Genomic DNA, 24679 nt, shown 5'->3' with positions numbered 1-24679 from the left:
CTCCGTCTGCCTGGCTCTGTAGCCCTTGCCACTTCTAATCTGCCCCAGCCCTTTGGTTCCACAGATGAGGGAACTGACAGAGTGGCTTGTCCAGGCACAGGGCCAGACCTCACCTGCCGCCTCCAGAGAGCGCTTCCCTCTCAGGGTGGTCAAGTCTTCTCTAAGTGACAGGCACTCACTGAGAACCTACTGTGTGCCAGGCTCCGGCCAAGCTTGTGTTCTCATCCTTTCCAATAAGAAATCCACCCAGGGCAGCGAGCAGGGAGGGTGTGCTTTTCTTTATTTCATCACCAAACATCAACTGAGAAGATTCCTAAAAGGCACAGATTTACTGTTTAGTCTGATGGCCCTGGTGAGAGGGGAAGCCAGAGGTTCCGGCATCTTCTATGGGTCTTTTAGGAAAACCCTCGTGCGATTTAGGGACTGATTTATGCAGTCATTAAAGGCTCTGAACAAAGCTGGGTCATCATAGAATGTCTCCCATTCCAGGAAAGAGGTCTTCCTTCTGGGTGACTTCGGGTTCCTCAGTTAAGGCAGCAAAGATGCTCATTTGTGTTTGTTGCCAGGGCCCCAGGATCCTTGTTGTAACTCCTGATCCTGGGACATTAGTGCAGGAAGGACCCTCAGACCATCCAGCCCAACCCCCAGTTACAGGTGGCAACTTGAAGTCAGGAGATGACAGGGGCCTTGCCCATAGTCACAGGGCCAGCTAGTGACGGGATCTGGACCAGAGCCCACATCTGATTCCAGGGAGGCTCCTTCCTGCCCCAGTGTTAGACATTGTTTCCATAGAAGAGCCTGGAGCATCAAAGGTACTCAATTAAAGCTCCTTGAACAGAACCACTAAGCAGGGAGCCAGCACTTCTCATCAGTTTCCCAAAGGTTCAGAATACTCACATTCAGATGCCATTGGTGACTGGAAAACCTCTCCCAAATGTAAACCATATTATTCCATATTGAGATTTCATATCAGGAGATAGAGACCTGCTCTGTTGTGTAATGGTTACAGAATACTCCAGCTTTTGGAAATATCAGATTTATTTTACAGTCTTCCATTGATGGCTATGTAAGTTGTCCCCAACCCTGAACCATTAAAACTGTCCTGCAGTGGGTGACCTTTATATGTGCGTCACCCTCCTCAGGTGGGAGATGCCCGCTGGAGGCGCCATTGCTAGATCAGAGGGTGTGTATGTTTTAGTTTGTGTGAATATGGCCCCATTTCCCTCCTAGACATAATAACAAGTACCCCCACAACCGCTGGACAGAGGCAGGGAGGGTGGCTTTATTCTGATTGTGCAGATATTACAGGAAAAGACATTGAATTTCCCAGATGAGACATCCCATGCCTAGACAATCGCAGCAAGTAAGTGGCTCAGGTGTGACTCGGTTCTGCTGACTCCTAGTAGAGTGCTCACTCCTCTTTGCCATGCTGTCAGCCTAAATGATGTCCTGGATGAGAAAGGAGGGAGGCAGGAGGGGGCCAGGGAGCAGCAGCTGGGCCAGATCCTGAGCCTGGCACTTTTTCCTTTTATAACAAGTACTAGAAGGAAGAGCCATGTGTTTGCCCCTTTTATAGATGAGGACCCTGAGGCCCAGAGAGGAGACCTAAGTGGTGAGCAGGTTGGGGAGCCTTGAACCACAGCCCCTGTGTCTATAACACCCAGCTGTGCTCCACCCTTCTCATTCCACTCTTGCAGTTCTATAGCAATAAACATAGGCTGAGGCAGGAGAATCGCTTGAACCCAGAAGGCAGAGATTGCAGTGAGCCGAGATCATGCCACTGCACTCCAGCCTGGGTTACAAAGCAAGACTCAGTTTCAAAATAAAAAAGGAAAACAAAGCAAAAAGTCCCATGGAAGTAGGAGGGGCCGGCCCCCATCAGAAAGGTCCTGCAGGTGTCTCATGATGTAGGAACCTGTTCCTAAAGGACAGGTCTCAGCACATCACTGAGCAGCATCCATGGAGCAGAGTCGGGCCTCCTGGAGCCCAGCAGACCACGTGCCCACCTATTCATCGTGCTGAGGACTAAGGATGCGGAGATGAAGCGTTTCCTGGTGGGTGCTTTGGGCCCATAGGAGCAAGAGTTTATATTCTCCCCTCGGGCTCTCAGGAGCCCACCAACTTCAGTTTATCGCAATAGGGTAACCAGGTCTGGGCACCCTGGAAGGAGGCCTCTCCCTAGAATTGCATGAAGTCAAGAATCTCAAAGGGAAAAAGGGAAGATGGTCAGTGTCAGGGTTCATGAAGTTTAGGTACTTGCTCAATTGATAGACATAAAATCTTGGGGAACACTGGAAATGCCCATTGGACACATGGGGGATGAGGAAACAGTGTCTTCGCTTCTCTCAGCCTCAGTTTCCTCCTCTGTAAAATGGGGATTATCAGGGATGCCTTTGGCAGAGTGGAAAGGATTTGAGTTCCTGTGTATAAATTACCCAGTGCAGAGTAGACAACCCCAAATCAAGGTGTTATTTTATTTATTTATTTATTTTCGAGATGGAGTTTTACTCTTGTTGCCTAGGCTGGAGTGCAATGGCATGATCTCAGCTCACTGCAACCTCACCTCCTGGGTTCAAGTGATTCTCCTGCTTCAGCCTCCCGAGTAGCTGGGATTGTAGGCATCTGCCACCATGCCCAGCTAATTTTTTTTTGTGTGTGTGCTTTTAGTAGAGACAGAGTTTCATCTTGTTGATCTCAGGTGATCCACCCACCTCAGCCTCACAAAGTGCTGGGATTACAGGTGTGACCCTCCACACCTGGCTATCAAGGTGTTATTTTAAGATGTGTAACCTTGGGCAACCCAATTCCCCTTGTTGAGCCTCAGTTTCCCCATGTGTAGTATGTCGAGAATTGTCCCAACCTTTCCAGGATGTTATGAGGATGCAGTGAGCCTGGGGAGACAACAGACCTTAGTAAGCAATGGGGTTTTCCCAAGATCATGTGATCCTGGGCAAATCCTGGCTTCCCTTGAGTCCTCAGTTTCCCTGTCTGTGAAATGATGATGATAATTTCAACCCTTAGGGGTTCTGTGAGGGTTGGAGAGGATGTACACAGAGCCTCGAATGGTGGCGGTATTCTGGTTATCCCTGAGCTGCAGAATTGTGGTTAGGAGAGCGTGGCCAGAGCCCAGCTTCCTGGGGCCACATCCCAGCCCTGCCACCTCCTGGATCTGTGACGTGGGACAAGGCACTGCACCACCATGGGCCTCAGTGTCCCCACTTGTCAGTGATAACACCAGCCTCACAGACCAGGAGTAGAGACTGAATGAGTTAAAAATCCTGTGAAACTCAGGGCAGCACCTGGTCTGCAGTCAGTGTTGAGCAGATGTGAGCTGTGTGACGCTGAAGACCTGCAACCTCAGATGGGTCAGTGCTCCTCCAGGTCTCAAGTATAAATGGTGCTTAGGGTGTGCTCAGGTCGCTTTCAATCTTCACTGCTCTTTAGAATCATCTGGGAAACTTTGAAATAAATTCCAGACTCCACCGTAGAAATGCCTCTTTAATTGGTGTGACATGGGTGTAGGCATCTGAAGTTTTTAGTTAATCCAGAAGATTCTAATACATAGCCAGGACCGAGAACCCCTGCGATAGATACGCGGAGGTCACAGAGGACAAGTTGGAAAAGATGGTCCTCTGTGGTGCCAGATGGGAGAACAGATTTTCAGGGTGTGGATCCTTCTGAACAACATGAGCCCGGGACAGCTCTTCGGAGGCCCCAGTGGCCTGGCCAGACCCCTCTCATGATACAGGCCTCAGGGGCCAAGGTGGGGCCCCAGACAAAGCCCTGCTCAGATCCAGCCCCAGTGGGGGGGAACCTTCTATCTTGAAAACGTCTGTCTAAATACCAGAATCCCAGCAAATCCTTGCAATTCGGCCCCAGAACCCTCCCTGCCTTGACACACCAAGATGTCACAGAGGAATCTGCTCCCTCCCTCTTTAAAATGCTTCCAGCTTCTGTAAATAGCTCCTCTGGAGGGAGGTGCTTGTGATCTTGTTTGTGTTTTGAAAGCCAATTCGCCAAACTTGTTTCCTGAGGGGATTGTTCAGAAAAGGGGGAGAGAATCCTCACTTGGTGGTTTCTGCTCCTTTTATCATTTGGGTTTGTCATGAGCTGCAGGGAGCAGGGTTGAGCCTTTTCTTGGTGTTTCCACTCTGCTTTGTTCTGCTGCCTAAAGGATAAATGTGTAGATTCAGAAGCAGTAATGACCAAACTGCCTGATAACAGTCACAGGGGCCATTTATTAAGCACCTACTACATGCCAGGCTCTGTGCTTACATCCAGCCTCCCTCATCTTACCAGGGTGGGGTTTGTGTCCACTCTTGGCCCTGGGCCTCTCTGAGCTTTTTCCTAAAAGGGACTCACAGGAGAGATGGAGTGAGGATTAAAGAGCTGAGGGACATGGAGGGGCAGCCAGTGTCCAGCTCCAGAGAAGCCCTGGATACATGGGAACTGACTGCACCCCCTCAGCCCTGCGGGGACATCCAGGCTGCTGGTACCGATGACTTGACTTCTTTAAGTGACACCCTCCTTACTGTGCCCTCAAAATGTTTGATGGGTGTTAGGCAGCAAGTTAATATTTACAAATGCAGGTATGTGTGATATGTGCTTCCTGGTGACTGCGATAGTAGGTGCAGGGTAATGATTAGCAATTTGGAGACACGTTTAGGGCCTGTCTACAGGGAGAAACAGCCCACGTTCTGATTCAGCCATTTGTGTGCCTTCAGGACCCTGGAATTGCTTCTGCCTGATTGGGCGGGCGCCCTGTGTCTGTGTAATTACTTGATGGTTAGGAAATTATCCAGTTTGGCTTTCTCCATACTTGGCGATCTTTAATATCTATCAAAACTGACCCCAAAGAAGGCCCCAGATTCAGAAGAGTGTCCCTTCCTTTCAAATTTAGCACTTGGCACAGATTAGACCCTGCTGGAATATTTGTGGAGAAAATGAAAAATATGAAGGAAATTCATAAATACCTGAAGAGAGAGCTTTGGATGGGAATAAATTCTGGGTTAAAGTTAGATCTGTTTTTGCTTATTTTTGTGAAGCATCTTCTGTGTTTACCCAAAGCAAAACTGCTTCCATTGCCTCATTTAATCCTCACTGCATCCCAGGGAGGAGAAATGCTGCCGCCCCATTTTACAGACAGGGAGCAGGGTGTGCCAGGCCGCCCCTCTCGTGGGCTGAGCAGCCTGGTTCCAGCTCTCGTGATGGTGCCACTTTGCTACTTAGTCCCTGCATTGACCCCTATAAACGCTCTCTCTGAGGCTGCCACTGTTTCCCGGGGAGGCAGGGTAGGAACAGTAAATACCAAGGATGAGACCAGTGGTGAATTTTGATCCTGTGCCCACACTGGCGGAAGTCCCCTGTGTAGAGAGGAGTTTGAACTCAGGCCTGGGCTTCCTTCTGGGCCCTGCCCTACAGTGTCTGACCTCAGGCAGGTTCTCACCTCTCCCAGCCTTTGCATCCTGCTCTGTAAAATGAGGATAGGGACAGTGCCCTCATTAATCCTTCCGCATTATTGGAAGGATAAAAAAATAATGTCCATGAAGGTTCTTAGCGTGTCACGCACTCATCGTTAGTGATGGTCATCTCAGTCATGTCTGCTGTTTATCGATGCTCCTTTTGTAGCCAAACCCTCTGCCCCCGTGGTGTCAGGCCCTGCGACGAGGGTCACACCTGAGGACACAGTGAGCTTCACCTGCGAGTCCCACGGCTTCTCCCCCAGAGACATCACCCTGAAATGGTTCAAAAATGGGAATGAGCTCTCAGCCCTCCAGACCACCGTGGACCCCGCAGGAGAGAGCGTGTCCTACAGCATCCGCAGCACAGCCAGGGTGGGACTGACCCGTGGGGACGTTCGCTCTCAGGTCATCTGCGAGGTGGCCCACGTCACCTTGCAGGGGGACCCTCTTCGTGGGACTGCCAACTTGTCTGAGACCATCCGAGGTAGAGGACCCTCACTCCCAGCGCAAGCCCACACCTGGCTGCCAAGCCCACTGCCCACTCCCACCTGCCCGTCCAGCTCCCCTTCTGCTCCAGGGCCTGAAAAGCCTGGAACCTAAATTCCTAACTGTGCTGCCCGCCTCCCAGGCTCCTAGATGTGCCAGTCACTTACTCATATTTTAATGGCAGTGGCTGGGTGACCACCTGCCAGGCAGCAAGGACTATGCTAGCTGTTTCATTTATTTTCCCATTAGCAACTACAATTAATGAGCATCTACTATGAGCTAAGGCCCTATGTGCTTGGTGATTTTCTTTATTTTGCTGCAGTAATAACATTCCAACTGCAGGCCTGGGGTTGTGCTTGTAGATTTCACTCATTCTTAGCCTAGTAGGAGCTACCAGTCTTTGAGCACCTACTAGGTGCTGGGTGTTGTGCTTAGTAATTTCACTCATATCCAAAGAGTGCTCTCAATGTCTGAGCACCTGCTGACTCCCTAGCACTGTCCTGGGGACGCCCTCACCATGGTGGTGGGAGCTAAGTTATGGAGCCCTCCCTGTGACCTGTCTGTGCCACAAGGTCAGAGTTTCTGCCCTGTGCTGTTTCAGTTCCACCCACCTTGGAGGTTACTCATCAGCCCATGAGGGCAGAGAACCAGGTGAACGTCACCTGCCAGGTGAAGAAGTTCTATCCCCAGAGCCTGCAGCTGACCTGGTTGGAGAACGGAAACGTGTCCCGGACAGAAACAGCTTCAACCCTCACAGAGAACAAGGATGGAACCTACAACTGGGCAAGCTGGCTCCTGGTGAACTCATCTGCCCACAGGGATGGTGTAGTGCTCACCTGCCAGGTGGAGCATGATGGGCAGCCGGCGGTCAGCAAAAGCCTTCGCCTGGAGGTCTCAGCCCACAAGAAGGAGCAGGGCTCAGATACCGCTGCTGGTGAGGCCTCTGTTTCAACTGCCCCAGCTCTTTGAAATTTTTATCTTAGTTTTGTGATTTTTTTAAATGTTAAAAGTAGTAATTCATGCTATTGTAGAAGAATCTAGAAGTGTATAAATATAAAGTAGAATTTTAATGTCAGCTCCATTTCCCCAGATCCCACACTCCAAGAGTCACCAGTGGTAAGAGTTTGATGCACATCTTGGTCGATCTTTTGACCTAGATTTATATCACAGGAGGAAAGAGGGACAGAGGGCCCCATCCGTTCACGGCGTCCTGCATCTCGCCTTCTCCACCTGACAGTTACCACACTCCCCATTCCTCCTGGCCCACCCCTCCTCCCTACTCTTTCTAGCCGTGGCGTCGTCTCCTTGGCTGCCATCGGAAGCCTGCCCCACTGAAGCCGGGTGGAGTCATGCAGGATGGCTGCACCTTGTCACGTAGTCAGGGCTTCAGTGAAGATTCTTGTACATGTTCTGTCCCACATGTGACTATTTCTGTGTGATTGCCCAAGGAACATTTCAGGCCAAAGGGCAAACTCATGTAAGGAGGAGACAGTGCTGTCACTCTGCTGAGAGCGTGAGGGTGTCAGGGTAGCATCTTCTCAGCCCCTGCAATGTGGTGTTGGTGGACGTCGCCTCTGTTTTCAAATGGCGGTGGCTGGTTGGCATTTCAATGCTGCCATGGACTATTTCATCACCTGTTGTCAACGTGGCTGATGCCTTGTCCATAGTACAACCTTGCATGGATTAGAGTTGAAGCCATTTCTGTCCTTCCTGCACCCTTCAGGGGAGCTCTAAAAGACAGCCTTGGGGCTGTGGCAAAGTGACCCTTTGATTTCACCAGTGCCGGGTTTTCATAGGATGTGTAGGGCGACAGGGTGTGTGGCTTTCCATGCCAGCTCTGTCGCAGACTTGCTGTGTGACTTGGATGAGTCAGTGCCTCTCTCTGGGCCTCCACTTGCTCATGGCTGTGGTGAAGGAGATGAGCTTCACGATCCCTCAGCTCTGAGTCTCAGCTGGTAGGTGCCATGACTGTCTTGTTTGGCATTGTATCTTCAGGGTCTAGCCACAGTAGGGACTCAATAAATGCCTTTCCAGTGAAAGAGGATGAAAGAGTTAGTTGGTTAGTTGGTTGGTTGGTTGGTTGGTTTATTGGTTGGTTACATAATCCTTAGTTAGCCAATGAGGTAGAGATGACTGTTGGCCCCAGTAACAGAAGAGGAAGCCAGGGTTTGGAGGAAGGTTTAATTGACTTGCCCAGGGTCACACAGCTACTTATTGGCATTGATTTGAAAGTACATTTTTGTGGTTTAGAGCCCTGCTCCTGCTGAACCACTGTGCTCCGGTCTATGACCCTCTTATCTATGCCCCGGGCAGCCAGGCCTCCATTGTCATTTCCAGAGTGCAGGTTCAGAGCTCCTATGCTAACACCTGAGCCCAGTGTTCACAGCCCAAGTGCCAGGCACAGATCGGAGGTCAGCCCCTGAGCGGTGCAGAGCCTGGTAGCCACATTGCCCCTTCTTCCAGCTGCCGATTCAGAGTTTCCAGTGGATTTGGGCTGCCCTTGTGACCGCTCTGTGGTTCACTCCAGATGCGAAGGAACGTTTCTGAGTGAGGTCTCTGCCTGCATCCTGCAGCCAGAGTTCCTTCATAGCTCTCAGTGGCAAATATATTCCCCCCGGCACTTTAGCATGGTTTTTGTGCTGTTCATGGATGAGCCTCTTGGGCAAGCATGTGCAGACCCGTGAGTGTGCCCATGTGGCTCGAGACATCTGAGAAGGCCCAGCCAGATGTTCCCAGTTAATGATGCCTGCTTAGTGGGGAAAAGCGGTGGTGGGGTGGGTTTTCTCTGTTTTTAATCTGCATACGTGAAGCCTCTATTCCCTGTGGTCCCTAGAGAAGACCGGAACTAACGAACGGAACATCTATATTGTGGTGGGCGTGGTGTGCACCTTGCTGGCGGCCCTACTGTTGGCAGTCCTCTACCTCGTCCGAGTCAGACAGAAGAAAGGTAGGTGCAGTCCCCTCTTCCTCCCTAAGGGTTTGTCCCTGGACTGTCCTCAGAGGGAGACGCCATTAGGTGCTTTGGGTTAAGGGCATCAGCTTTTGCCAGTAGCAAGAAGTCCAGAGGTAGCGGTGCTGGGGCTGGGGCAGTGGCCTTACCACGTTGGAGTCTAGGTGGGTCACTCCGTGGCTTCTCCCTCGTGTTTGCAAGATGCTCATCACTGCCCCAGGCCCCGTGTCCTCAGGGGCCACCACTGAGCAACGGAGCCGCCAGCCCGGGAAGAGGGGAGGCAGGGACTTCTTACCTGCCTCAGGGAGGACACTGTCTTTCCTAGGAGCCTCCTGGCAGACTCCTGCTTTCCTGGTACAAGTCTAGGTTACATGACAAGCCTCTGGACAGGAGGCCAGAGGGAATGCAGATAATATTGCCGCCCATTTGATTGGGAAGACTGAACGAGTGATTGCGTGGGTTGTTAGGGAAGTAACCTGGTATATAAGTGCTCAGTAAATGTCAGCGCTGGGTATCACCCGTATTGTATGTGAGCCCAGAAATACGAACTACCTCCCAAAAAGCCTCCTCACAGGGCAAGGGGTATAGCCTTTGACTGCACAGCAGGAGGGCACAGGGTCAGATCCAGGACACGGCTTCCCCTTCTCACGTGCGTATGTGGTGTGTGTCTGTGTGTGTGTGTGTGTGTGTGTGTGTGTGTGTGTGTGTGTGTGGTTGGGAGGGTTGGTTGTTGCTGTGGTAGGGCCTCCGACTTTGAAGTCAGAGAAACCAGGATTCCAGACCCTGGTTGTATACTGTAAACAATCAGTTTGTCCTCTACAAGCCTCAGATTCCCCATCTGTAAAATGGGTTTAGCAATGCCTGCCCTGGAGAAGTTATGAAATCCAAATAAGCCCATGTGAAATAATGGGTCTGACACATTCTAGGATCGCCATAAATACACGCTGTCTTTCCCACTCTTGGAGAAGACAATTTTAAACTGGTATTTCTGCAACCTTTTTTTATTACAAGAGATAGAAATACATTTCACATCTCAACTCAACACATACACACACTCTTTATATATAAAATTAAAACTGATATTTTCTTTTTTGTCATATTCTTTTTTCTGTTTAAAATGCTGGTTGTGACCCACCATGAGCCATGGCCTCCAAAGGGACAAGTGCTGTCCTGAGCTGCCTTTCTGTGGCCTGGCACAGCTGAGCCTGGAGGGGCACATTGTATACTAGTCACACACCCCTTCGGTAGCCCCTTCACCTCTGCCCCAAAAGCTTCCCTCCCTCCTGGGCTGGCTCTGAGTTGCTCGCTGAGCCTCATGCTCCCGTCTGGGAGGGCTGGAGTCAGGCCCTGCTTCTCCAGAATCTGCAAGATGGCCCACCAGGACATCTACCCAGTGGGTGCCCTACAGTTTCTGGAGAGCCCCAAACAGGAAGGACTAAGAGACCAAGGGTGACACTCATCCCATGGGATGAAGCATTCATGGTGGCCGTTAGTGAAATCCTGGCCATCCTTTCTAAGTCTCAGCCCCGGGCACCCTGCCAGGCTCCCAGCACGTGTGAGCTCGTTACTGTGGGCTTAGGTGTTGCAGAGGAGGAATGGAGTTTGCAGAGCTGCGGCTCCAGTAAAGGCCACCCAGCTCAAGTGGGTCTGTGTGCAGAGCCCAGCTCTCACAGGCTCCAGTGACAGGGCCAGCTAGCATCCCCCAGCAATTCCAAAGTGCCAAGCACTGCTCGCAGGACTTTACCTGTAGTAACACAGTCAGTCCCCACCGCAGACCTCATGGGTGACATTACTAACCCCACTTGACAAATGAGGAGACTGAGGCATGAGAAAGTTATAAAACTTGTTCAAGGCCTCACAGCCAAGAGGTGGTGGGGCGAGAATTTAAGCCCAAGGAGCATGTCTGGGACCACCCTGCACACTACCTCCCTCCATCATAACTAGACACCCTTCTCCCTCATTAGGCCCTGGAGGGGTCTGCCCAGCCTCTCAGTGCTCACAGTGAAATGTCCTGATTTCAGATCAACCACTGCCCAGCTGTGTGACCCCAAGGAGTCACCTGGCCTCTCTGGTGTAAAAGGGTCTCTCTGGTGTCACTGGTATCCTGGTCACCGTCCCCTGGTCTCTCTGGTGTCCTGTCACTGGATTCCAGAGATGACTTGTGTCCAGCACTTTGCAACCTGCCAGCCTCCATTCCCACGTTCAGTGCTGAGCACAGCTTCCAAGCGGTACTGCCCACCTGAAGACCCAGGGCCTGCCCAGCACAAGCATTCACCCGACAGCAAGAAGTCTTGCACGGTGGCACCTCCAGCCTATTAAAGTGCTGTGCAGAGTGTATCTGGGTGTGCATGTTGCTTTTTAATTACAATTTTACAGCAAAATGGGAGTCAAATGGCTGCTGAACCCTGGAGGCTTCTCTGCGGGTTACCCCATATCACAGGTTTAAAACCTCGGAACCAGATGGACTCTCTCGTTCCTTCCAAGATCCTTTTTTTGGAAAGTGGTGGCATGTAAATAAATGGGTGCCCAGCCCAACCCTGCAAGTTACAGAAGCTCAGAGAGAGGAAGTGACCCACCCAGGGTCACAGTGAATGGATAGCAGACCCGGGGTTCACACCTGATCCCCAGTTTGCACCCCTGCTAGAATCTGTTTTCCAGCTGCACAGGGCACTGATTTGACTCAGACTTGTTAGAGGATCTCTGCTGAGGTTTGTGGTTGAACAGAGGTGAGGCCCAGACAGATAGTACGGTTGGCCCCTCCCAGGCTGAAGGCTGCTTTTGGACCCCTGGAAATTTCCAGAAGTAGAAAAGCATCTAGCTTACTCCCTCACAGGCTTCCTTGATGGAAGAGGATGCCCACTGGGTGCGTATGGGGCTCTCCTGTGGTTCTGAGGATGTGATTACAGTATTTCCTTTCCGTGTCCTTGGAGGCAAACCTTTGCCCCAAAAATAGTTACATAAGAGAAGTGTGCATCTAGTTAAATAACTGGCTTTGGTTTCTTTTGTCTTGCAGCCCAGGGCTCCACTTCTTCTACAAGGTAAGTGTGTCATTGGTCCAGACCCTCTTGCAGTTATTATTTGGTGGTTTGACATCCCCCAGACGACAAGGTATAATCCATGGCCACTGACCTCACCGAAGTGCCGGTCAGCGTGTCTCTCTCTTTCCTCTGTCACCTCCTCACACTGGGTCATGCTGTTTTTAACTATTGTCCCAAATGAGGGTTTTTTGATGCACAGAGGGGCTGATTTCTTGCCTGCTGTCCCCAGACAGTGAGACCCTTATCTAATCCCACGTGGACCGGGGCAGAGACTTCCAGGGCTTTCTGTCCTCACGTACATCCTGCATATGCCACCGGATGCATCCTCCCCAGATCCAAGTTTGTATACTTTGCTCCTTCCTTCGTTAGTAAATATTTACTGAGTACCTTGGCGTGCTGTGGCCCTGGAACGCCAGAACTAATAGGATGGAATCTGTGCCCTCTGCAAGCTCACAGCCTGGTCGGAGGCTCAGGCGGTGACGTTGCATCACCGATGGCACTTCAGCTTGTTGATTCACATTTTCAGTGACTTGAGTCCCTACTATGTCCCAGCCCTGCTAAGGGTCAGCTGCTGATACAGCAGTCAACAAGAATCAGCCCAGGTTTTCTTGGGGCTCATACACCAGTGAGAGAAACAGCATAAATGCAGAAATAAAGTGATACATAGTGTCATACCAGGTGGCCACAACTCCTACCTACCCTGCAAGAGGAGAGAGGTGAATGGTGGGAGCCTGTCTTAGGCAGAGGAAGGGACTGCCTCTGAAAAGCGGATGTGAGCAGGTGCCTGAAACTAGTGAGTATGATGGAGAGGAGCGCACCGGGCCAGAGCGGGGGCCTGAGCCAGAGGCAAGGAGAGGAGACGGACAAGGTCAGGCAGACACAGGTCCTCGGCATCTCGGTATCCTTCGCAAGTGCCCCTGCAGCCAGAGGTGTTATGAACCATTTTGTGAAAAGCCTTTTTCGGCTTTTAGGAAGGCCTCTGATCTTCATCCCCAGCAGAGCAGAGGCAGCACACCGTGATCTGCCATGTGAACGTATCTGCATAGAACCATGTGGGCATCCATGCTAAGGGTGATAAATGAAACTATAAATAGCTTCGTGTTGGTTCAGATCAGGTTTTGCTACCAACTGCATTACGCCAATCTTTCGACTGTTTAGAGCTTTGCGAGTTTTGGAATTACAGAATAGGAAATGATGATCTGGAGTGGGGCCTGTGGTGGTTAGAAGGACTTGGGATTTTATTCCCAATGAGATGAGGAATCACAAGATGGACATGATCTGACTTTTGTTTTAAAAGTGTCACCTGGCTGCATCTGGAGCCCAGGCTACAGGAGGTGGGCTGTGTAGGTGACTGTAGTGGTCCCAGTCCAAGCAAGAAAAGATGCTGACCTGGACCAAAGTGGTGGGATGGGCTGAGAAATGCTCAGATTCTGGGCATATTTTGAAGGCAGAACCAAGAGGACTTGCTGATGGACTTGCTGTAGGATTAAAAAGCACCTCAAGGTTGGGGGCAATGGAGGACTGTATGCTGAGTTGGGGGGTGCAGGTGATGGCTGGAGCAATGGGGCAGATATCAGGCAAAGCAGTTGCATATAGCAAGAGCAGCCCTCTGCCAGAGAAGGCTCTGGGAAGCATTGGGTGCCCTGCTCCTGCCCAGCAATGTGAGTCCAAGGGACTCTTGGGAAAAAGCCTTGCTTCTTGCTGTGATCTCCACAGGGGCCTCCTGGTCTGAGCCCTGCCCAACCTCCTGGCTTTCTCCTCCCCCAACAAGCAGAGCCGCCTCTCCAGCAAAACTAGGCTCTTCACTGCCTTCCAGGGACATGGGTTTTCCTATTGTCATGCTTGTGCCTGTCACATTCCCACACCTAGGACACTCTTTTCCAAGGGCAAGACTTATTTCTATCCTTTGCCAAAAAGCCTTCAGTGGCTCTTCCTGTCCCTCAAGATAAAGTCCACATGTCTCCCCGAGGCTTCTGGGCCTCTGTGGTCCAGTCACCTTGAACAGTTTTACTTCCAGCCACCCGCTGTCTTCACATTTCATGGCTCACCCAGGCTGTGCTCCCCTCCCCTCCTCCCACAGGCTGGGCCCTCGCTCTCCTCCTCACCCTTGCCCACTTGCCTCTCTGCTGGGGTATGCTCCCTGGCCCTGCTCACACACTACCCAGGGTCCCCCAGCTCCAGGGGCGGCAGGCACAGTGGGCTCTGAATGGCACTCCTGGAGTTGTGCAGTATGTTAGCTAGAGTGGGACCCCTCCTGTCACCTGGTCACCTCTTGCTCCTTCTGAGCTCCTAGCAAGGGCATAACATCCTCCAGGGTTGGGGGGCTCCCTGTGAGCTTTCCTGGTGCCCCAGCATGAACATCCCGGTGTGTTCAAGGTATCTCTGCACCTGTCGCATTTCATAACTCACCCCTCTTGAGAGCAGGGCGCTTGTCCCTCAGATTCACTGCAAACAGCTGCTAAACTTGGCACCATGCCTGGAATGGGATAGGTGCTTAGTAAAGGTTTATTGAATGAATGAATGAATGCCATCCTGAACCACTGTAGCACTTCCCACTCCTCTTCCTCTGAATCCCTAAAATGCTGCTTCCCAGTGGCTACACAGCCCCATCAAGAAGGATCTCTCTTTCTTGTTGTTGTTGTCGTCGTCGTCATTATTTTTTATGTGTCTTGCCTCCCTAGTTAGACAATTTGAAAGAAAAGGGCATTGTCAATAATCATAACAACAGCAGTAGCAGCTACCGTTTATTGAGCGCTTACTGTGCTCCTGGCACTGTTTATGCCTTTACGTATATTAGCCCACTTGTGACTTTAACTCTTGCAGAAGCCCCATGATTTATCACTATCCTTATTTTATAAAACAATGATTTTCAAACTTGAGTATGTTACAGAATCCCCAAACGACTTGTTAAAACACACATTACCGGGCCCCACCCCCAAAGTCCCTGATTGAGAATTTCTATTTCCACAAGTTCTCAGGTGGTGGTGATGCTGTTGTTCCCAAGCCACACTTTGAGAACCTCTGTTCTAGAAGGTTCTTACTGTTCCCTATCCTATGGTCGAGGAAACCGAGGCTGAGAGAAGTCATGTGACATTCCCAAGGTCCTGCAGCTAGGAAGTGCCGGAATGATGACTTCAGCCTCGACATCTCTTGCACTAAAGCTGGTGCCTTCATCACTGTTCCCATGCTTCTTGCTGTCTATTTCTTCTTCCCCAGAGAAACCAACCGTTTTCTGCCTGTTTTTTATTTTTCCAGCATGAGCCTATCAAGGGAGCCATGAGATCACTTGCTCCCTTTCATCTCTCTAAACCAAAGCAATAGCTAGTGAGTGCTAATGGTGGTTTCCCATGCAGCAGCCGGCTTCGGCTCTGGCTTGCTGGGATCAGACACTTTGCAGAGGAGGTTGGTGTGAGTAACAGCTGAGTACCTCAGGGAGGCTGCAAGCCGGGAGGCCACCACTTTCAGCTCAAAGCGTTCTTCAGGTTGCAGGGCTGGTGGAGGGATTGGCTCTCTCTAACTCCCTGGGTTAGGAATGTACAGACGGAACACTGTCTGTAATCTTCCTCAGCTCAGACGAGAGAAAAATGTGTCTCTGCTCCCTTAATTGGGCACTGGGGTTCATTCGATCAGCCATTTGTTCACTCATCAGACATTCACTGCGTTTATTCTTGGAATATTTAGGGCTTCCCTGAGTCTTTCATTTATTCATCTGGACTGAGCCCAGCTCAGTGCCAAGCCTTGAGCTGGGGGTTGCAAAGGGGAGCAGAAACGGCCCAACCCTGGTCTCATGGCACTTAAAAGCCAGTGAGAAAGTTCATTCATTCATTCCACAAGTACATGTGGACTGTTGACAACGTGCCAGCCCAGTCCTTGGTGCTGGAGCTTCAGCAGTGAATGAGACTGGCCTAGTCCCTCCTAATGTGAAGCTCATGGTCCAGGAGGCGACAGGTTACCAGACAAGCTGGAAAGTTAATCAGGGATGTGGTGCAGCTGCCGACTAAATAAAATGAAGCCAGGTATGGGATAGAGCAGAGCAAGGAGGTGGGGTCTGGGACGAGCAGCCAGCCCAGCACTGTCAGCAAGGCCATCACAAGGTGTCACCATCGTTGAGTCTTGACGGAGACACAAAGGTCAACCAAGAGGAAAAATGATCAAGGGAGTCTTTTAAGGCTGCTATTGAAGCATGAAATACATAACATCAAATACTGCCCCCCTCCGCCGAAATATGTGATGGATAGATAAGTGGGTACATGAGTGGGCACATGAGTGCAGGGCAGTGAAATTAGCCTGGAGGCAGCATGCCAGACCACACGGGACTCTGAGCAGGGCGAAGAGTTGGACTTGAACCAGCCAGCCAGTGGGGAGCTCCAGGAGGGCTGGAGGCCAGTAGGGTAGGGAGAGACCTGCATGGTCTTCCCCAGCAGACGTGCCCCTGCTCCTGGAGGGTTGTTTCTGTGGTCACGTGGGACCAGAACTGCTTTTGCAGCCAAGCAGTCATGCCAAATCCATTAATAAACCTGCTGCCAAGCCCCACTGCTCATTTCTGACATTATCCACGCTAACATCCCCGGAGTTGCCGGCTTGAGAATTGACACAACTTCTGCTGAGCCACTGGCCGTGGTTGGCTCGTCACCTTGACCGTGACCCTCCAGTGAGTCAAGCCTCGGCCTCCAATTACAGAAGCAAGCGCACGAACAACTTCTTTGATTAACTTGGACATCTCAGTCTTTTTCTTTTCTTCCTTTAATGATGATACATAGATGTTTATAATTCAGAACATTTGGAGAATATGGGAAACTGAAAAGGAGAAAAAAAAATATCATGCAAAGACCACTGCAGTTTGCATTTTGCTATGTTTCCTTTCAGTGTTATCCACACATTTTTCATAATTGAGATAATCCCGCCGAGAATTTTCCTTTTTCACTTATCATTTTAATGTAAGCATTTGTAATTTTAAGAGAAAAAAAAAAACTTCCTCATAAACCTTTTAAATCTTTATCTGTGGATTTATCCTAATTTCCCTAACCAGTCCCAACTGGCAAAGCCCTAAGATACAAACCTCCTCCCGCCTCCAGCCCTTGACAAATGCCTTTGTGTTGAAAGCTTTTTCTATATTTTGAATTCCCCCAAAAAGAGTGCAATTATGAGTCAAAGGATGAGGACATCTTCCAAGCTCTTGATTTTGCCAGCTGCTTCCCGAAAGGATTGTACTGGTTCGCCTCTCCCACCAGCAATGAATGAAAGCTCCAGTTAATTTCACCATAGCTTCCCCAGCACCAAGTACTATAATTTTTAAAGATCCTTGCCAATAGAGTATGTTAAAAAAAAAAAAAAGATAGTGCTTTGTTTAGAATTCCTTTGTAGTGAGATTGACCCCTTTGCCCAAACATTTGATATGCAGTTGTATTTCTGTTATGAGTCCTTCATCCATGTCCTCAACCCATATAGGAAGTGGAGCCTAAATGTTATTCTTCTCAATTTGCGTGAGCACTTGAGATAGTGAAGGTATTTTTATCTGTGTGTCTCTTTCCTTTTTAGGTTGCATGAGCCCGAGAAGAATGCCAGAGAAATAACCCAGGTACGATCCTTGGTGAGATGCCCTTCCTGGGAAACTCCATGGTGTGGTTGCTTCACATCTACCAGCATTGCAGATCTGGTTCTAAATTAAGATTCCTTGTAGGGCGGAGGGTGGAGCATCTTACATTCCTAGTTTCCCCATGTCCTGTGCATATTCCTTCTCTCTACTGCAGCCAAGAGCGGCTGTTGCAGCCTCCTGACTCAGTGCTGCCCATTGCACAGCTCCCCGGGGGTACCATCCACAATTCGTCCTGTGAAAATGGTGCACTGGAGTCAGGCTGCAGCTCCCTTAGTGTGGATCGTGCCCTCCCCACCTCTGTGCCTTTGCCCAGGCCAGTCCCTCTACCAGGAGCGCCACCCCCAGCTCACTGCCCGCTCCTCCTCGCAGCTGGGCTTTCTATGCTATAACTGCACAGCCCAGCCTGCCAGGGCCTCTTCCTCCTTTGCTGATGGAAAGACCTCATGTCATTAATTACCTCACGCAAGGGCACACTTGCTCAAGCTGCAAGCTTCTGGTCAACATTGCTGAGACGATTTTGCAGGCAACATGGTTTCTGAGAAACCTAGCCCCGCTTATCACCGGCTGATGCTGTCAGACCTTGAAGGCAGAGGGCTCCTCAGCGTCTTGTAACAAGACAGGCCCTGCTCTGAACCCGGAACGAGAGTGCACCAGCTGTCCTTGACATTTTCAAGGCAGTTGTCATCGTTTTAGATGTAATCTGTGGAAGGAGTCGGGCTGGTGAAAGGCGTAGCATTTGTAGACCAAAATGCCTTGGCCCTGCCCTTGTGACCCCTGGGGTCCCCCACAGCCCTGGACATGAACTTGGGTTGTCATTAGGAAAAACAAAACAATTTCCAGTCATGAGAAAGAGAGACCTTCTCCCAGTGATTTTATTTCTGGACTTCCTCCTGGAATCTTCTGGGGGAAAAGATGATGGTGAGAAGAGGTCATGGAGACATGCAGGAAATTCACATCAGCAGAGACTTACTGGGTACCCACTGTGTGCCACGCCCTAGACAGTGAGCCAGACAGCCACGGCCCAGTTGGCAGAGGGCCTGCGATTCCAGTGCCAGGTGCCAGCTCTGGCCAGGGCGGGAGTTGCACGCTGTCAACGTGGGTTTCCCAGACAGAAGCAAGTGAGAGCAGGCAGGGCTCGGGACAGAGGAGCTGTGTGCTAAGAGCACAGTAGAGTCCAATGCACTTTGGTTCTTTGCCAGCCGGACAACTTTGTCTACTTTATTTAACCTCCCTCCGTCTCAGTGTCTTCAGCCGAGACACTATTCACTAAAGTGGAACAGATAATCCTTCCCAAGCAGGGTTGTAATGAGCGTGGATGGGGTGATCTGTGTGGTCGTGTGGTGCTGGTAAGCCCTGAGAACTGAAATCGGCCATTAGTTAGTACCGTGCACCAACTAGGAGTTGTGCTGGTTGGTGGTAGCTCTAGTCTGTTCTGTCACATAGGTGCCAATCACAGAGGAAGCAAAGTTTATCATTCATGATGGGTGATTTTGAGGCGGCAGTGGCAGGTGGATAGGATTAGCACATGGGAGGTATCCAAGTTTGCTAAGTGGTTAATGATTACAAACATGTATTGAAGACAGATGCTCAATAGGTACCAGGCTCTGTTCTAAATGCTTTACCTGGATACTCTCATTCCATCCTCACAGCAACCCTGGCAGTAGACACTGTTGTCATCCCTTCTTTATGCATGGGGAAACTGAGGCTCCGAGAGGTTAAGTGAATTGCCCAAGGTCCCTGAGCTAGAACCAGGAACCGAACCCAGGCTTTCTGACTCAGAACCTTTCTGCTTCACTAACTGGTGATCTCCTTCTTACACTGTCCCTGTTCTCTGTCTCCCTGTCCCCAGCTTTGCCTTGGGTGAAGGTAAAATTATTGCCATCCACTCATTTATTCATTTATTCAGTATGGATCAGACTTCTGTGCCAGCCTTGGTTTCTGAATCATAACAAATGCCCAGTGAATATTTGTGGAATAAATGAATGAATCTCACCACCCACACCACCATCAGCACCTACTCAGGTCCCCAAACAGACATGGTCCTGGGCGGTAGGTGCTGTGATGGAAAACAAACACGGGCTGAGGAAGCACAAAGAAGGAACCTGGACCCTGCCAGAAGAAGAGAGGGCCAGGAAGTGTCTTGGGATGAGCCATGCTTCATCTGAAATTTACAGGGTGGACTGGGATTTGCTACAAGGAGAAGCAGGACAGACACCCTAGGCTGAGGGATGAACATGGGAAATGGGCAAAGACTGCAGGTGATCCAGGCTGGGAGGAGGCGGGAGCGGGAGGAGGGGACACTGAGGCAGGGCTGTGAGGGGACCACACTGTGGGTCAGAAGGACTCTTCAGATGGGTTGAGGAGGAGGGTGGATGGGAAGGCGCGAGGCTGGAGGCAAGTAACGATGGCAAGAGACGAGGGGAACATAACTTCCCGCTGAGCCAGTATGGGCCAAGCGGACCCAGAAGCATTCAGACTTGGTATTCAGTTTGGGTGAGCAGGCTGGGGGCTCTAGAATGACGTTCTCATGACTTTCTCTTTGGGTCTTTTAGATCCAGGACACAAATGATATCACATATGCGGACCTGAACCTGCCCAAGGGGAAGAAGCCTGCTCCCCTGGCCGCGGAGCCCAACAACCACACGGAGTATGCCAGCATTCAGACCAGCCCGCAGCCCGCGTCGGAGGACACCCTCACCTACGCCGACCTGGACATGGTCCACCTCAACCGGACCCCCAAGCAGCCGGCCCCCAAGCCCGAGCCATCCTTCTCGGAGTACGCCAGCGTCCAGGTCCCAAGGAAGTGAATGGGACCATGGTCGGCTCTAGCACCCATCTCCACGCGCTTTCTTGTCCTACAGGGAGCCGCCGTGATGAGGACAGCCAACCCAGTTCCCGGAGGGCTGGGATGGTGCAGGCTCTGGGACCCGGGGGCCAGGGTGTCTCTTCTCTCCCCACCCCCCTTGGCTGTCCAGCACTTCCAGGGCAGCCACGGCCCTCTCCACACACATTGCCACACACCTCCAGGCTGACGTTGCCAAACCAGCCAGGGAACCGACCTGGGAAGTGGCCAGAGCTGCCTGGGGTCCAAGAACTCTTGTGCCTCCATCCATCACCACGTGGGTCTTGAAGACCCTTGACTGCCTCCCCAATGCTCCGAAGCCTGATCTTCCAGGATGGGGAGGAGAAAATCCCACCTCCCCCGACCTCCACCACCACCACCACCACCCAACTGGGGCTTGTGGGGGAAGATTTCCCCTTTAGATCAAACTGCCCCTTCCATGGAGAGGCTTGGAAAAAACTCTGGAACCCATATCCAGACTTGGTGAGGTTACTGCCAACAGTCCTGGCCTCCCCCATCCCTAGGCTAAAGAGCCATGAGTCCTGGAGGAGGAGGGGACCCCCCACCCAAAGGACTAAAGACAAAACCCTTCGCTTCCTCGGGTCCCTCCAAGACTCCCTGGGGCCCAGCTGCGTCGCTCCACCCGGACCCACCTCTCCCTTCTAGACCTGAGCTTGCCCCTCCAAGCTAGCACTAAGCAACATCTCGCTGTGGACGCCTGTAAATTACTGAGAAATGTGAAACGTGCAATCTTGAAACTGAGGTGTTAGAAAACTTGATCTGTGGTGTTTTGTTTTGTTTTTTTTTTTCTTAAAACAACAGCAACGTGATCTTGGCTCTCTGTCATGTGTTGAAGTCCATGGTTGGGTCTTGTGAAGTCTGAGGTTTAACAGTTTGTTGTCCTGGAGGGATTTTTCTTACAGCGAAGACTGAGTTCCTCCAAGTCGCAGAGCCCCGAGAAAGGGCAAGAAGGATCAGGTCGGCCGCTCCCTGGAGACACAGCCTTCTGGCTGGGACTGACTTGGCCACGTTCTTAGCCGAGCCACACAGCTGGTACTGCAGCCTTCTGTAACCCCACTGCGGTAAGTCCAGCCTGCCCAGGGCTGCTGAGGGCTGCCTCTTGACAGTGCAGTCTTTTTGAAACCTAATGCCTCAGTCTACTCATTTGTAAAGTGGGGATAGTGAAGATGACACCCCTCCCCACCACCTCTCACAAGCACTTTAGGGACACGTAGAGGGTAGGGATAGTGGCCCTGGCCGTCTATCCTACCCCTTTGGTGACTGCCTCCTTCCTGGCTTTCTGAGCTGATCCTTGAAGGAGAAATCTTCCATTTCTGCTCTCAAACCCTACTGGAATCAAACTGGAATAAATTGAAGACACCCAGGGTGGTGGTACAGCTATGACGCTTGGGCCGATTCCCCTTCTGTCCCAGAAGGTTGGCCAGAGGGTGTGACCCAGTTACCCTTTAACCCCCAATCTTCCGATTGGGTGTGAGGGCCTGGCCAGGCCCAGGGCGAGCAGAGGTCGCAAGCCCTATTTATTTAGCCTTCACTGTAACTCTAATGTTCACGACTCCTGGCCTTGGGATGCCCAAGGGATTTCTGGCTCAGGCTGTAAAAGCGAGAAGCTGAGCCCTCCTGCCCATTCCTGGAGGTCCTACAGGTGGAACTGCAGGACCTCAGCACACCCAGCTCTCTGGGGGATGGTCACATGGTGATTTCAATGATGGCATCCAGAAATCAGCTGAGCCAACAAACCATGTGGGCAGCTTTGGCCGGAGCTCCTATGTGGCATCTGGGAGCCACAGTGGCCCAGCCACCTGGCTCGGGCTATTTCCAAATTCCAAAAGATTGGCTTATAAACCTTCGCCTCCCTCTCTTCTACCCAGAGACGGCACATATACGTGTGCACACACACACATTCAGTATATTAAAAGAATGTTTTCTTGGTGCCATTTTCATTTTCTTGTATTTTAATTCTTGGAGGGGGAAATGAAGGAACAAGGTCAAGGAAGATGTATAGCTTTAGCTTTAGCCTGGCAACCTGGAGAGACTCCATATACCTTGTATATCGAACCCCAGGAAAAGGAAGAGGTCGAACCAAGCCTGCGGAAGGAGCATGGTTTCAGGAGTTTATTTTAAGACTGCTGGGAAGGAAACAGGCCCCATTTTGTATATAGTTGCAACTTAAACTTTTTGGCTTGCAAAATATTTTTGTAATAAAAATTTCTGGGTAATAATGAGTCCTTCCGGTGTTCAGTATTCTTGTCTTTGTGAGTGTGTCCCTGGGCCTCCTCAGGGCTGCCCGCCTTCCCACCAAAGCCTGGAAGAGGATTGAATGGACCCCAGGGCTTGGAAACAGCCTACAGCATTTGAGCCTCCACTTATGTCTTAAGGACATATGATCTGTTTCCCCTGGCTCAGAAGGAGTCGGCGTAAGGTTGAGACAAAATTCCAGACAGACAACTGAGTTTGGATCCTGGCTTTGCTGCTTTGTAGCTGTGGGAATTCAAACAGCACCTCTTTGAGACTTGGACCCCGCTTCTGCACAGTGGGGCAGGAGTAACCCCTGCCAGGGTGACTGTGGGATTCAAGGAGGTTGGGAGCACCGAGCGCATGCTTGGCACCGGGCAGGTCCTCACTGAGGCTTGCGTCTTTCCTTCCTGCCCTGACCCTGCATAGCTGAGGCTTGTGGCCTCTCCCCACTGATGGGATCTCGGACACCTGGCTCTCCCTCCTGGGGCCTCATTTTCCTCCCCCACCAAATGCAGAAATCGAATGCTTGTCCTGTAATATCCTTGCCAGGTGACTTATGTCAAGTGCTGGTTTATAATGGGTGCTCAATAAATGTTAGTTTCCTTTCCCTCCATTAGATCATTAATGATATTAGTGGTAATTATGTAATAAAGTTAAGGCATTAATATGTTAATAGTGGTTACTATGTGTCAACCCTTTGATGACCTCTTTTAAACCTTGTGACTCAAGGGCAATCATGTTATTGACTCCATTTTATAGATGGCACAGAGTGGGTGCCACTTATACAAGGTCACACAGCGAATAAGCAATGTTACTGAGCCTCAGACTCCAACTGTATGACTGCAGTGCCTGATGCTTAGCCACTAGGTTAATAATCAATACATCACGTATTGAGCACTGACTGCAAAACTAACCACCGTGACAGCTAATAACAGCTATGACAAGTGTGGTGATTCACAGTTATAACTCTTTCATTCTCTCAACCACCATGTGAGGGAGGAACTCTTGTTCTTTGTGTTTTACAGATGAGGAAACTGAGACATGGAGAAGTCATTTCTCCAATGTCCCATGGCAGAGCAGTGTGAAGCCAGGGATTCCTACTCTTCCTCCCCTCACTGTGCTTACTGCCTCATTTAATTCTCGTGGGGATCAGATCGCTGTGGTTGTGCCCATTTTGCAAAGAAGGAAAGATAAGTTTCTGGAAGTGCATGTGGCATGGCCAGTCTCACACAATGAGTCTTTAGTCAAGCTGAGACTCGAACTCACATCCACAAGCCCCCTGGGGATCATCCCTACACCCTAGGCCTGGTCCATGTGATCAGGGACCATCTCTGTCAGGGAGCCCCCTGCGGGACTCAGAGAGGTCACCTTCCCCTCAGGCCAAGACCTTGGCTGTAACAGACAGCTCAGCAAGTTCCTGGCCTGTGGCCTCAGTTCAGCTGTTCGCCTCCCTCCGGGAGCAACCCGTGAAATATGTGCATCGCTTGCAGGAATGGGGTGTTCAAGGCATGAATCCAGACCGAGTGGGTGGGGAAATGCCTTCCATTCTCCGGGAAGGTGGGGGGTGATGGACTGCATGTCCAGGCAAGGAGACTTGAGGGATGTATTTTATGCAGCACCTGGGCCTCGCTTCTCCACGGCCCAAATCTCCAGGGCTGGAGGTTGGCAGGCGAAATTAAAGTTGATGGGAGCTAAGTGGACCTTTTCCAGCCCGCCAGGAAATCAGTCAAGCATTTGGCATTTATTGGGCACCTCCTTGGGGTTCCTCCTGGTGCAAAGGAGAATGCTAAGACTCCCTTCCTCCATGAGAACCAGGCCGGAGGCCCCTGCCTTCCACCTGAAGCCTCTGCCCATTTTACATGATAATCAGGAAAATCTCCACCAGCCTCCAACCCCAAGAGTCGAATGCCCTACTGTAAAAGCCCATGTGCCTTCTAGCACATTTCCAACAGCCAAGTTTTGATGAAGGTTTATTTAATTTTGGCATAAGCACATACTACATATTAAACACTCTTCTAAACTCCGGACAAGTATTTATTACAATCAATT

The 24679-nt window shown here is 50.8% G+C and overlaps 1 protein-coding gene across 6 annotated transcripts in view; it reads left to right on the top strand.

Moving 5' to 3' along the window:
* SIRPA (signal regulatory protein alpha) overlaps positions 1-22618 on the top strand; it is a 44021-nt gene extending 21403 nt beyond the window's left edge. For 3 of the 6 annotated variants that reach the window (XM_032295635.1, XM_032295638.1, XM_032295636.1), the window contains exons 4-9: positions 5629-5946; positions 6550-6882; positions 8782-8895; positions 11912-11936; positions 17475-17526; positions 20085-22618. In XM_032295635.1, the coding sequence (XP_032151526.1) occupies positions 5629-5946; positions 6550-6882; positions 8782-8895; positions 11912-11936; positions 17475-17526; positions 20085-20339 (1097 nt within the window). In that variant the 3' untranslated portion in view covers positions 20340-22618. The remainder of the gene's footprint in view (positions 1-5628; positions 5947-6549; positions 6883-8781; positions 8896-11911; positions 11937-17474; positions 17527-20084) is intronic. The other 3 variants (XM_032295639.1, XM_032295640.1, XM_032295641.1) reach the window with 3 other exon arrangements.
* The last annotated feature ends 2061 nt before the right edge of the window (positions 22619-24679 follow it).

Source organism: Sapajus apella, unplaced genomic scaffold (assembly GCF_009761245.1).
Source record: "Sapajus apella isolate SASKATOON/1434 unplaced genomic scaffold, GSC_monkey_1.0 scaffold33, whole genome shotgun sequence".
Classification (NCBI taxonomy): domain Eukaryota; kingdom Metazoa; phylum Chordata; class Mammalia; order Primates; family Cebidae; genus Sapajus; species Sapajus apella.
This window is presented reverse-complemented; position numbering and strand designations above follow the sequence as displayed.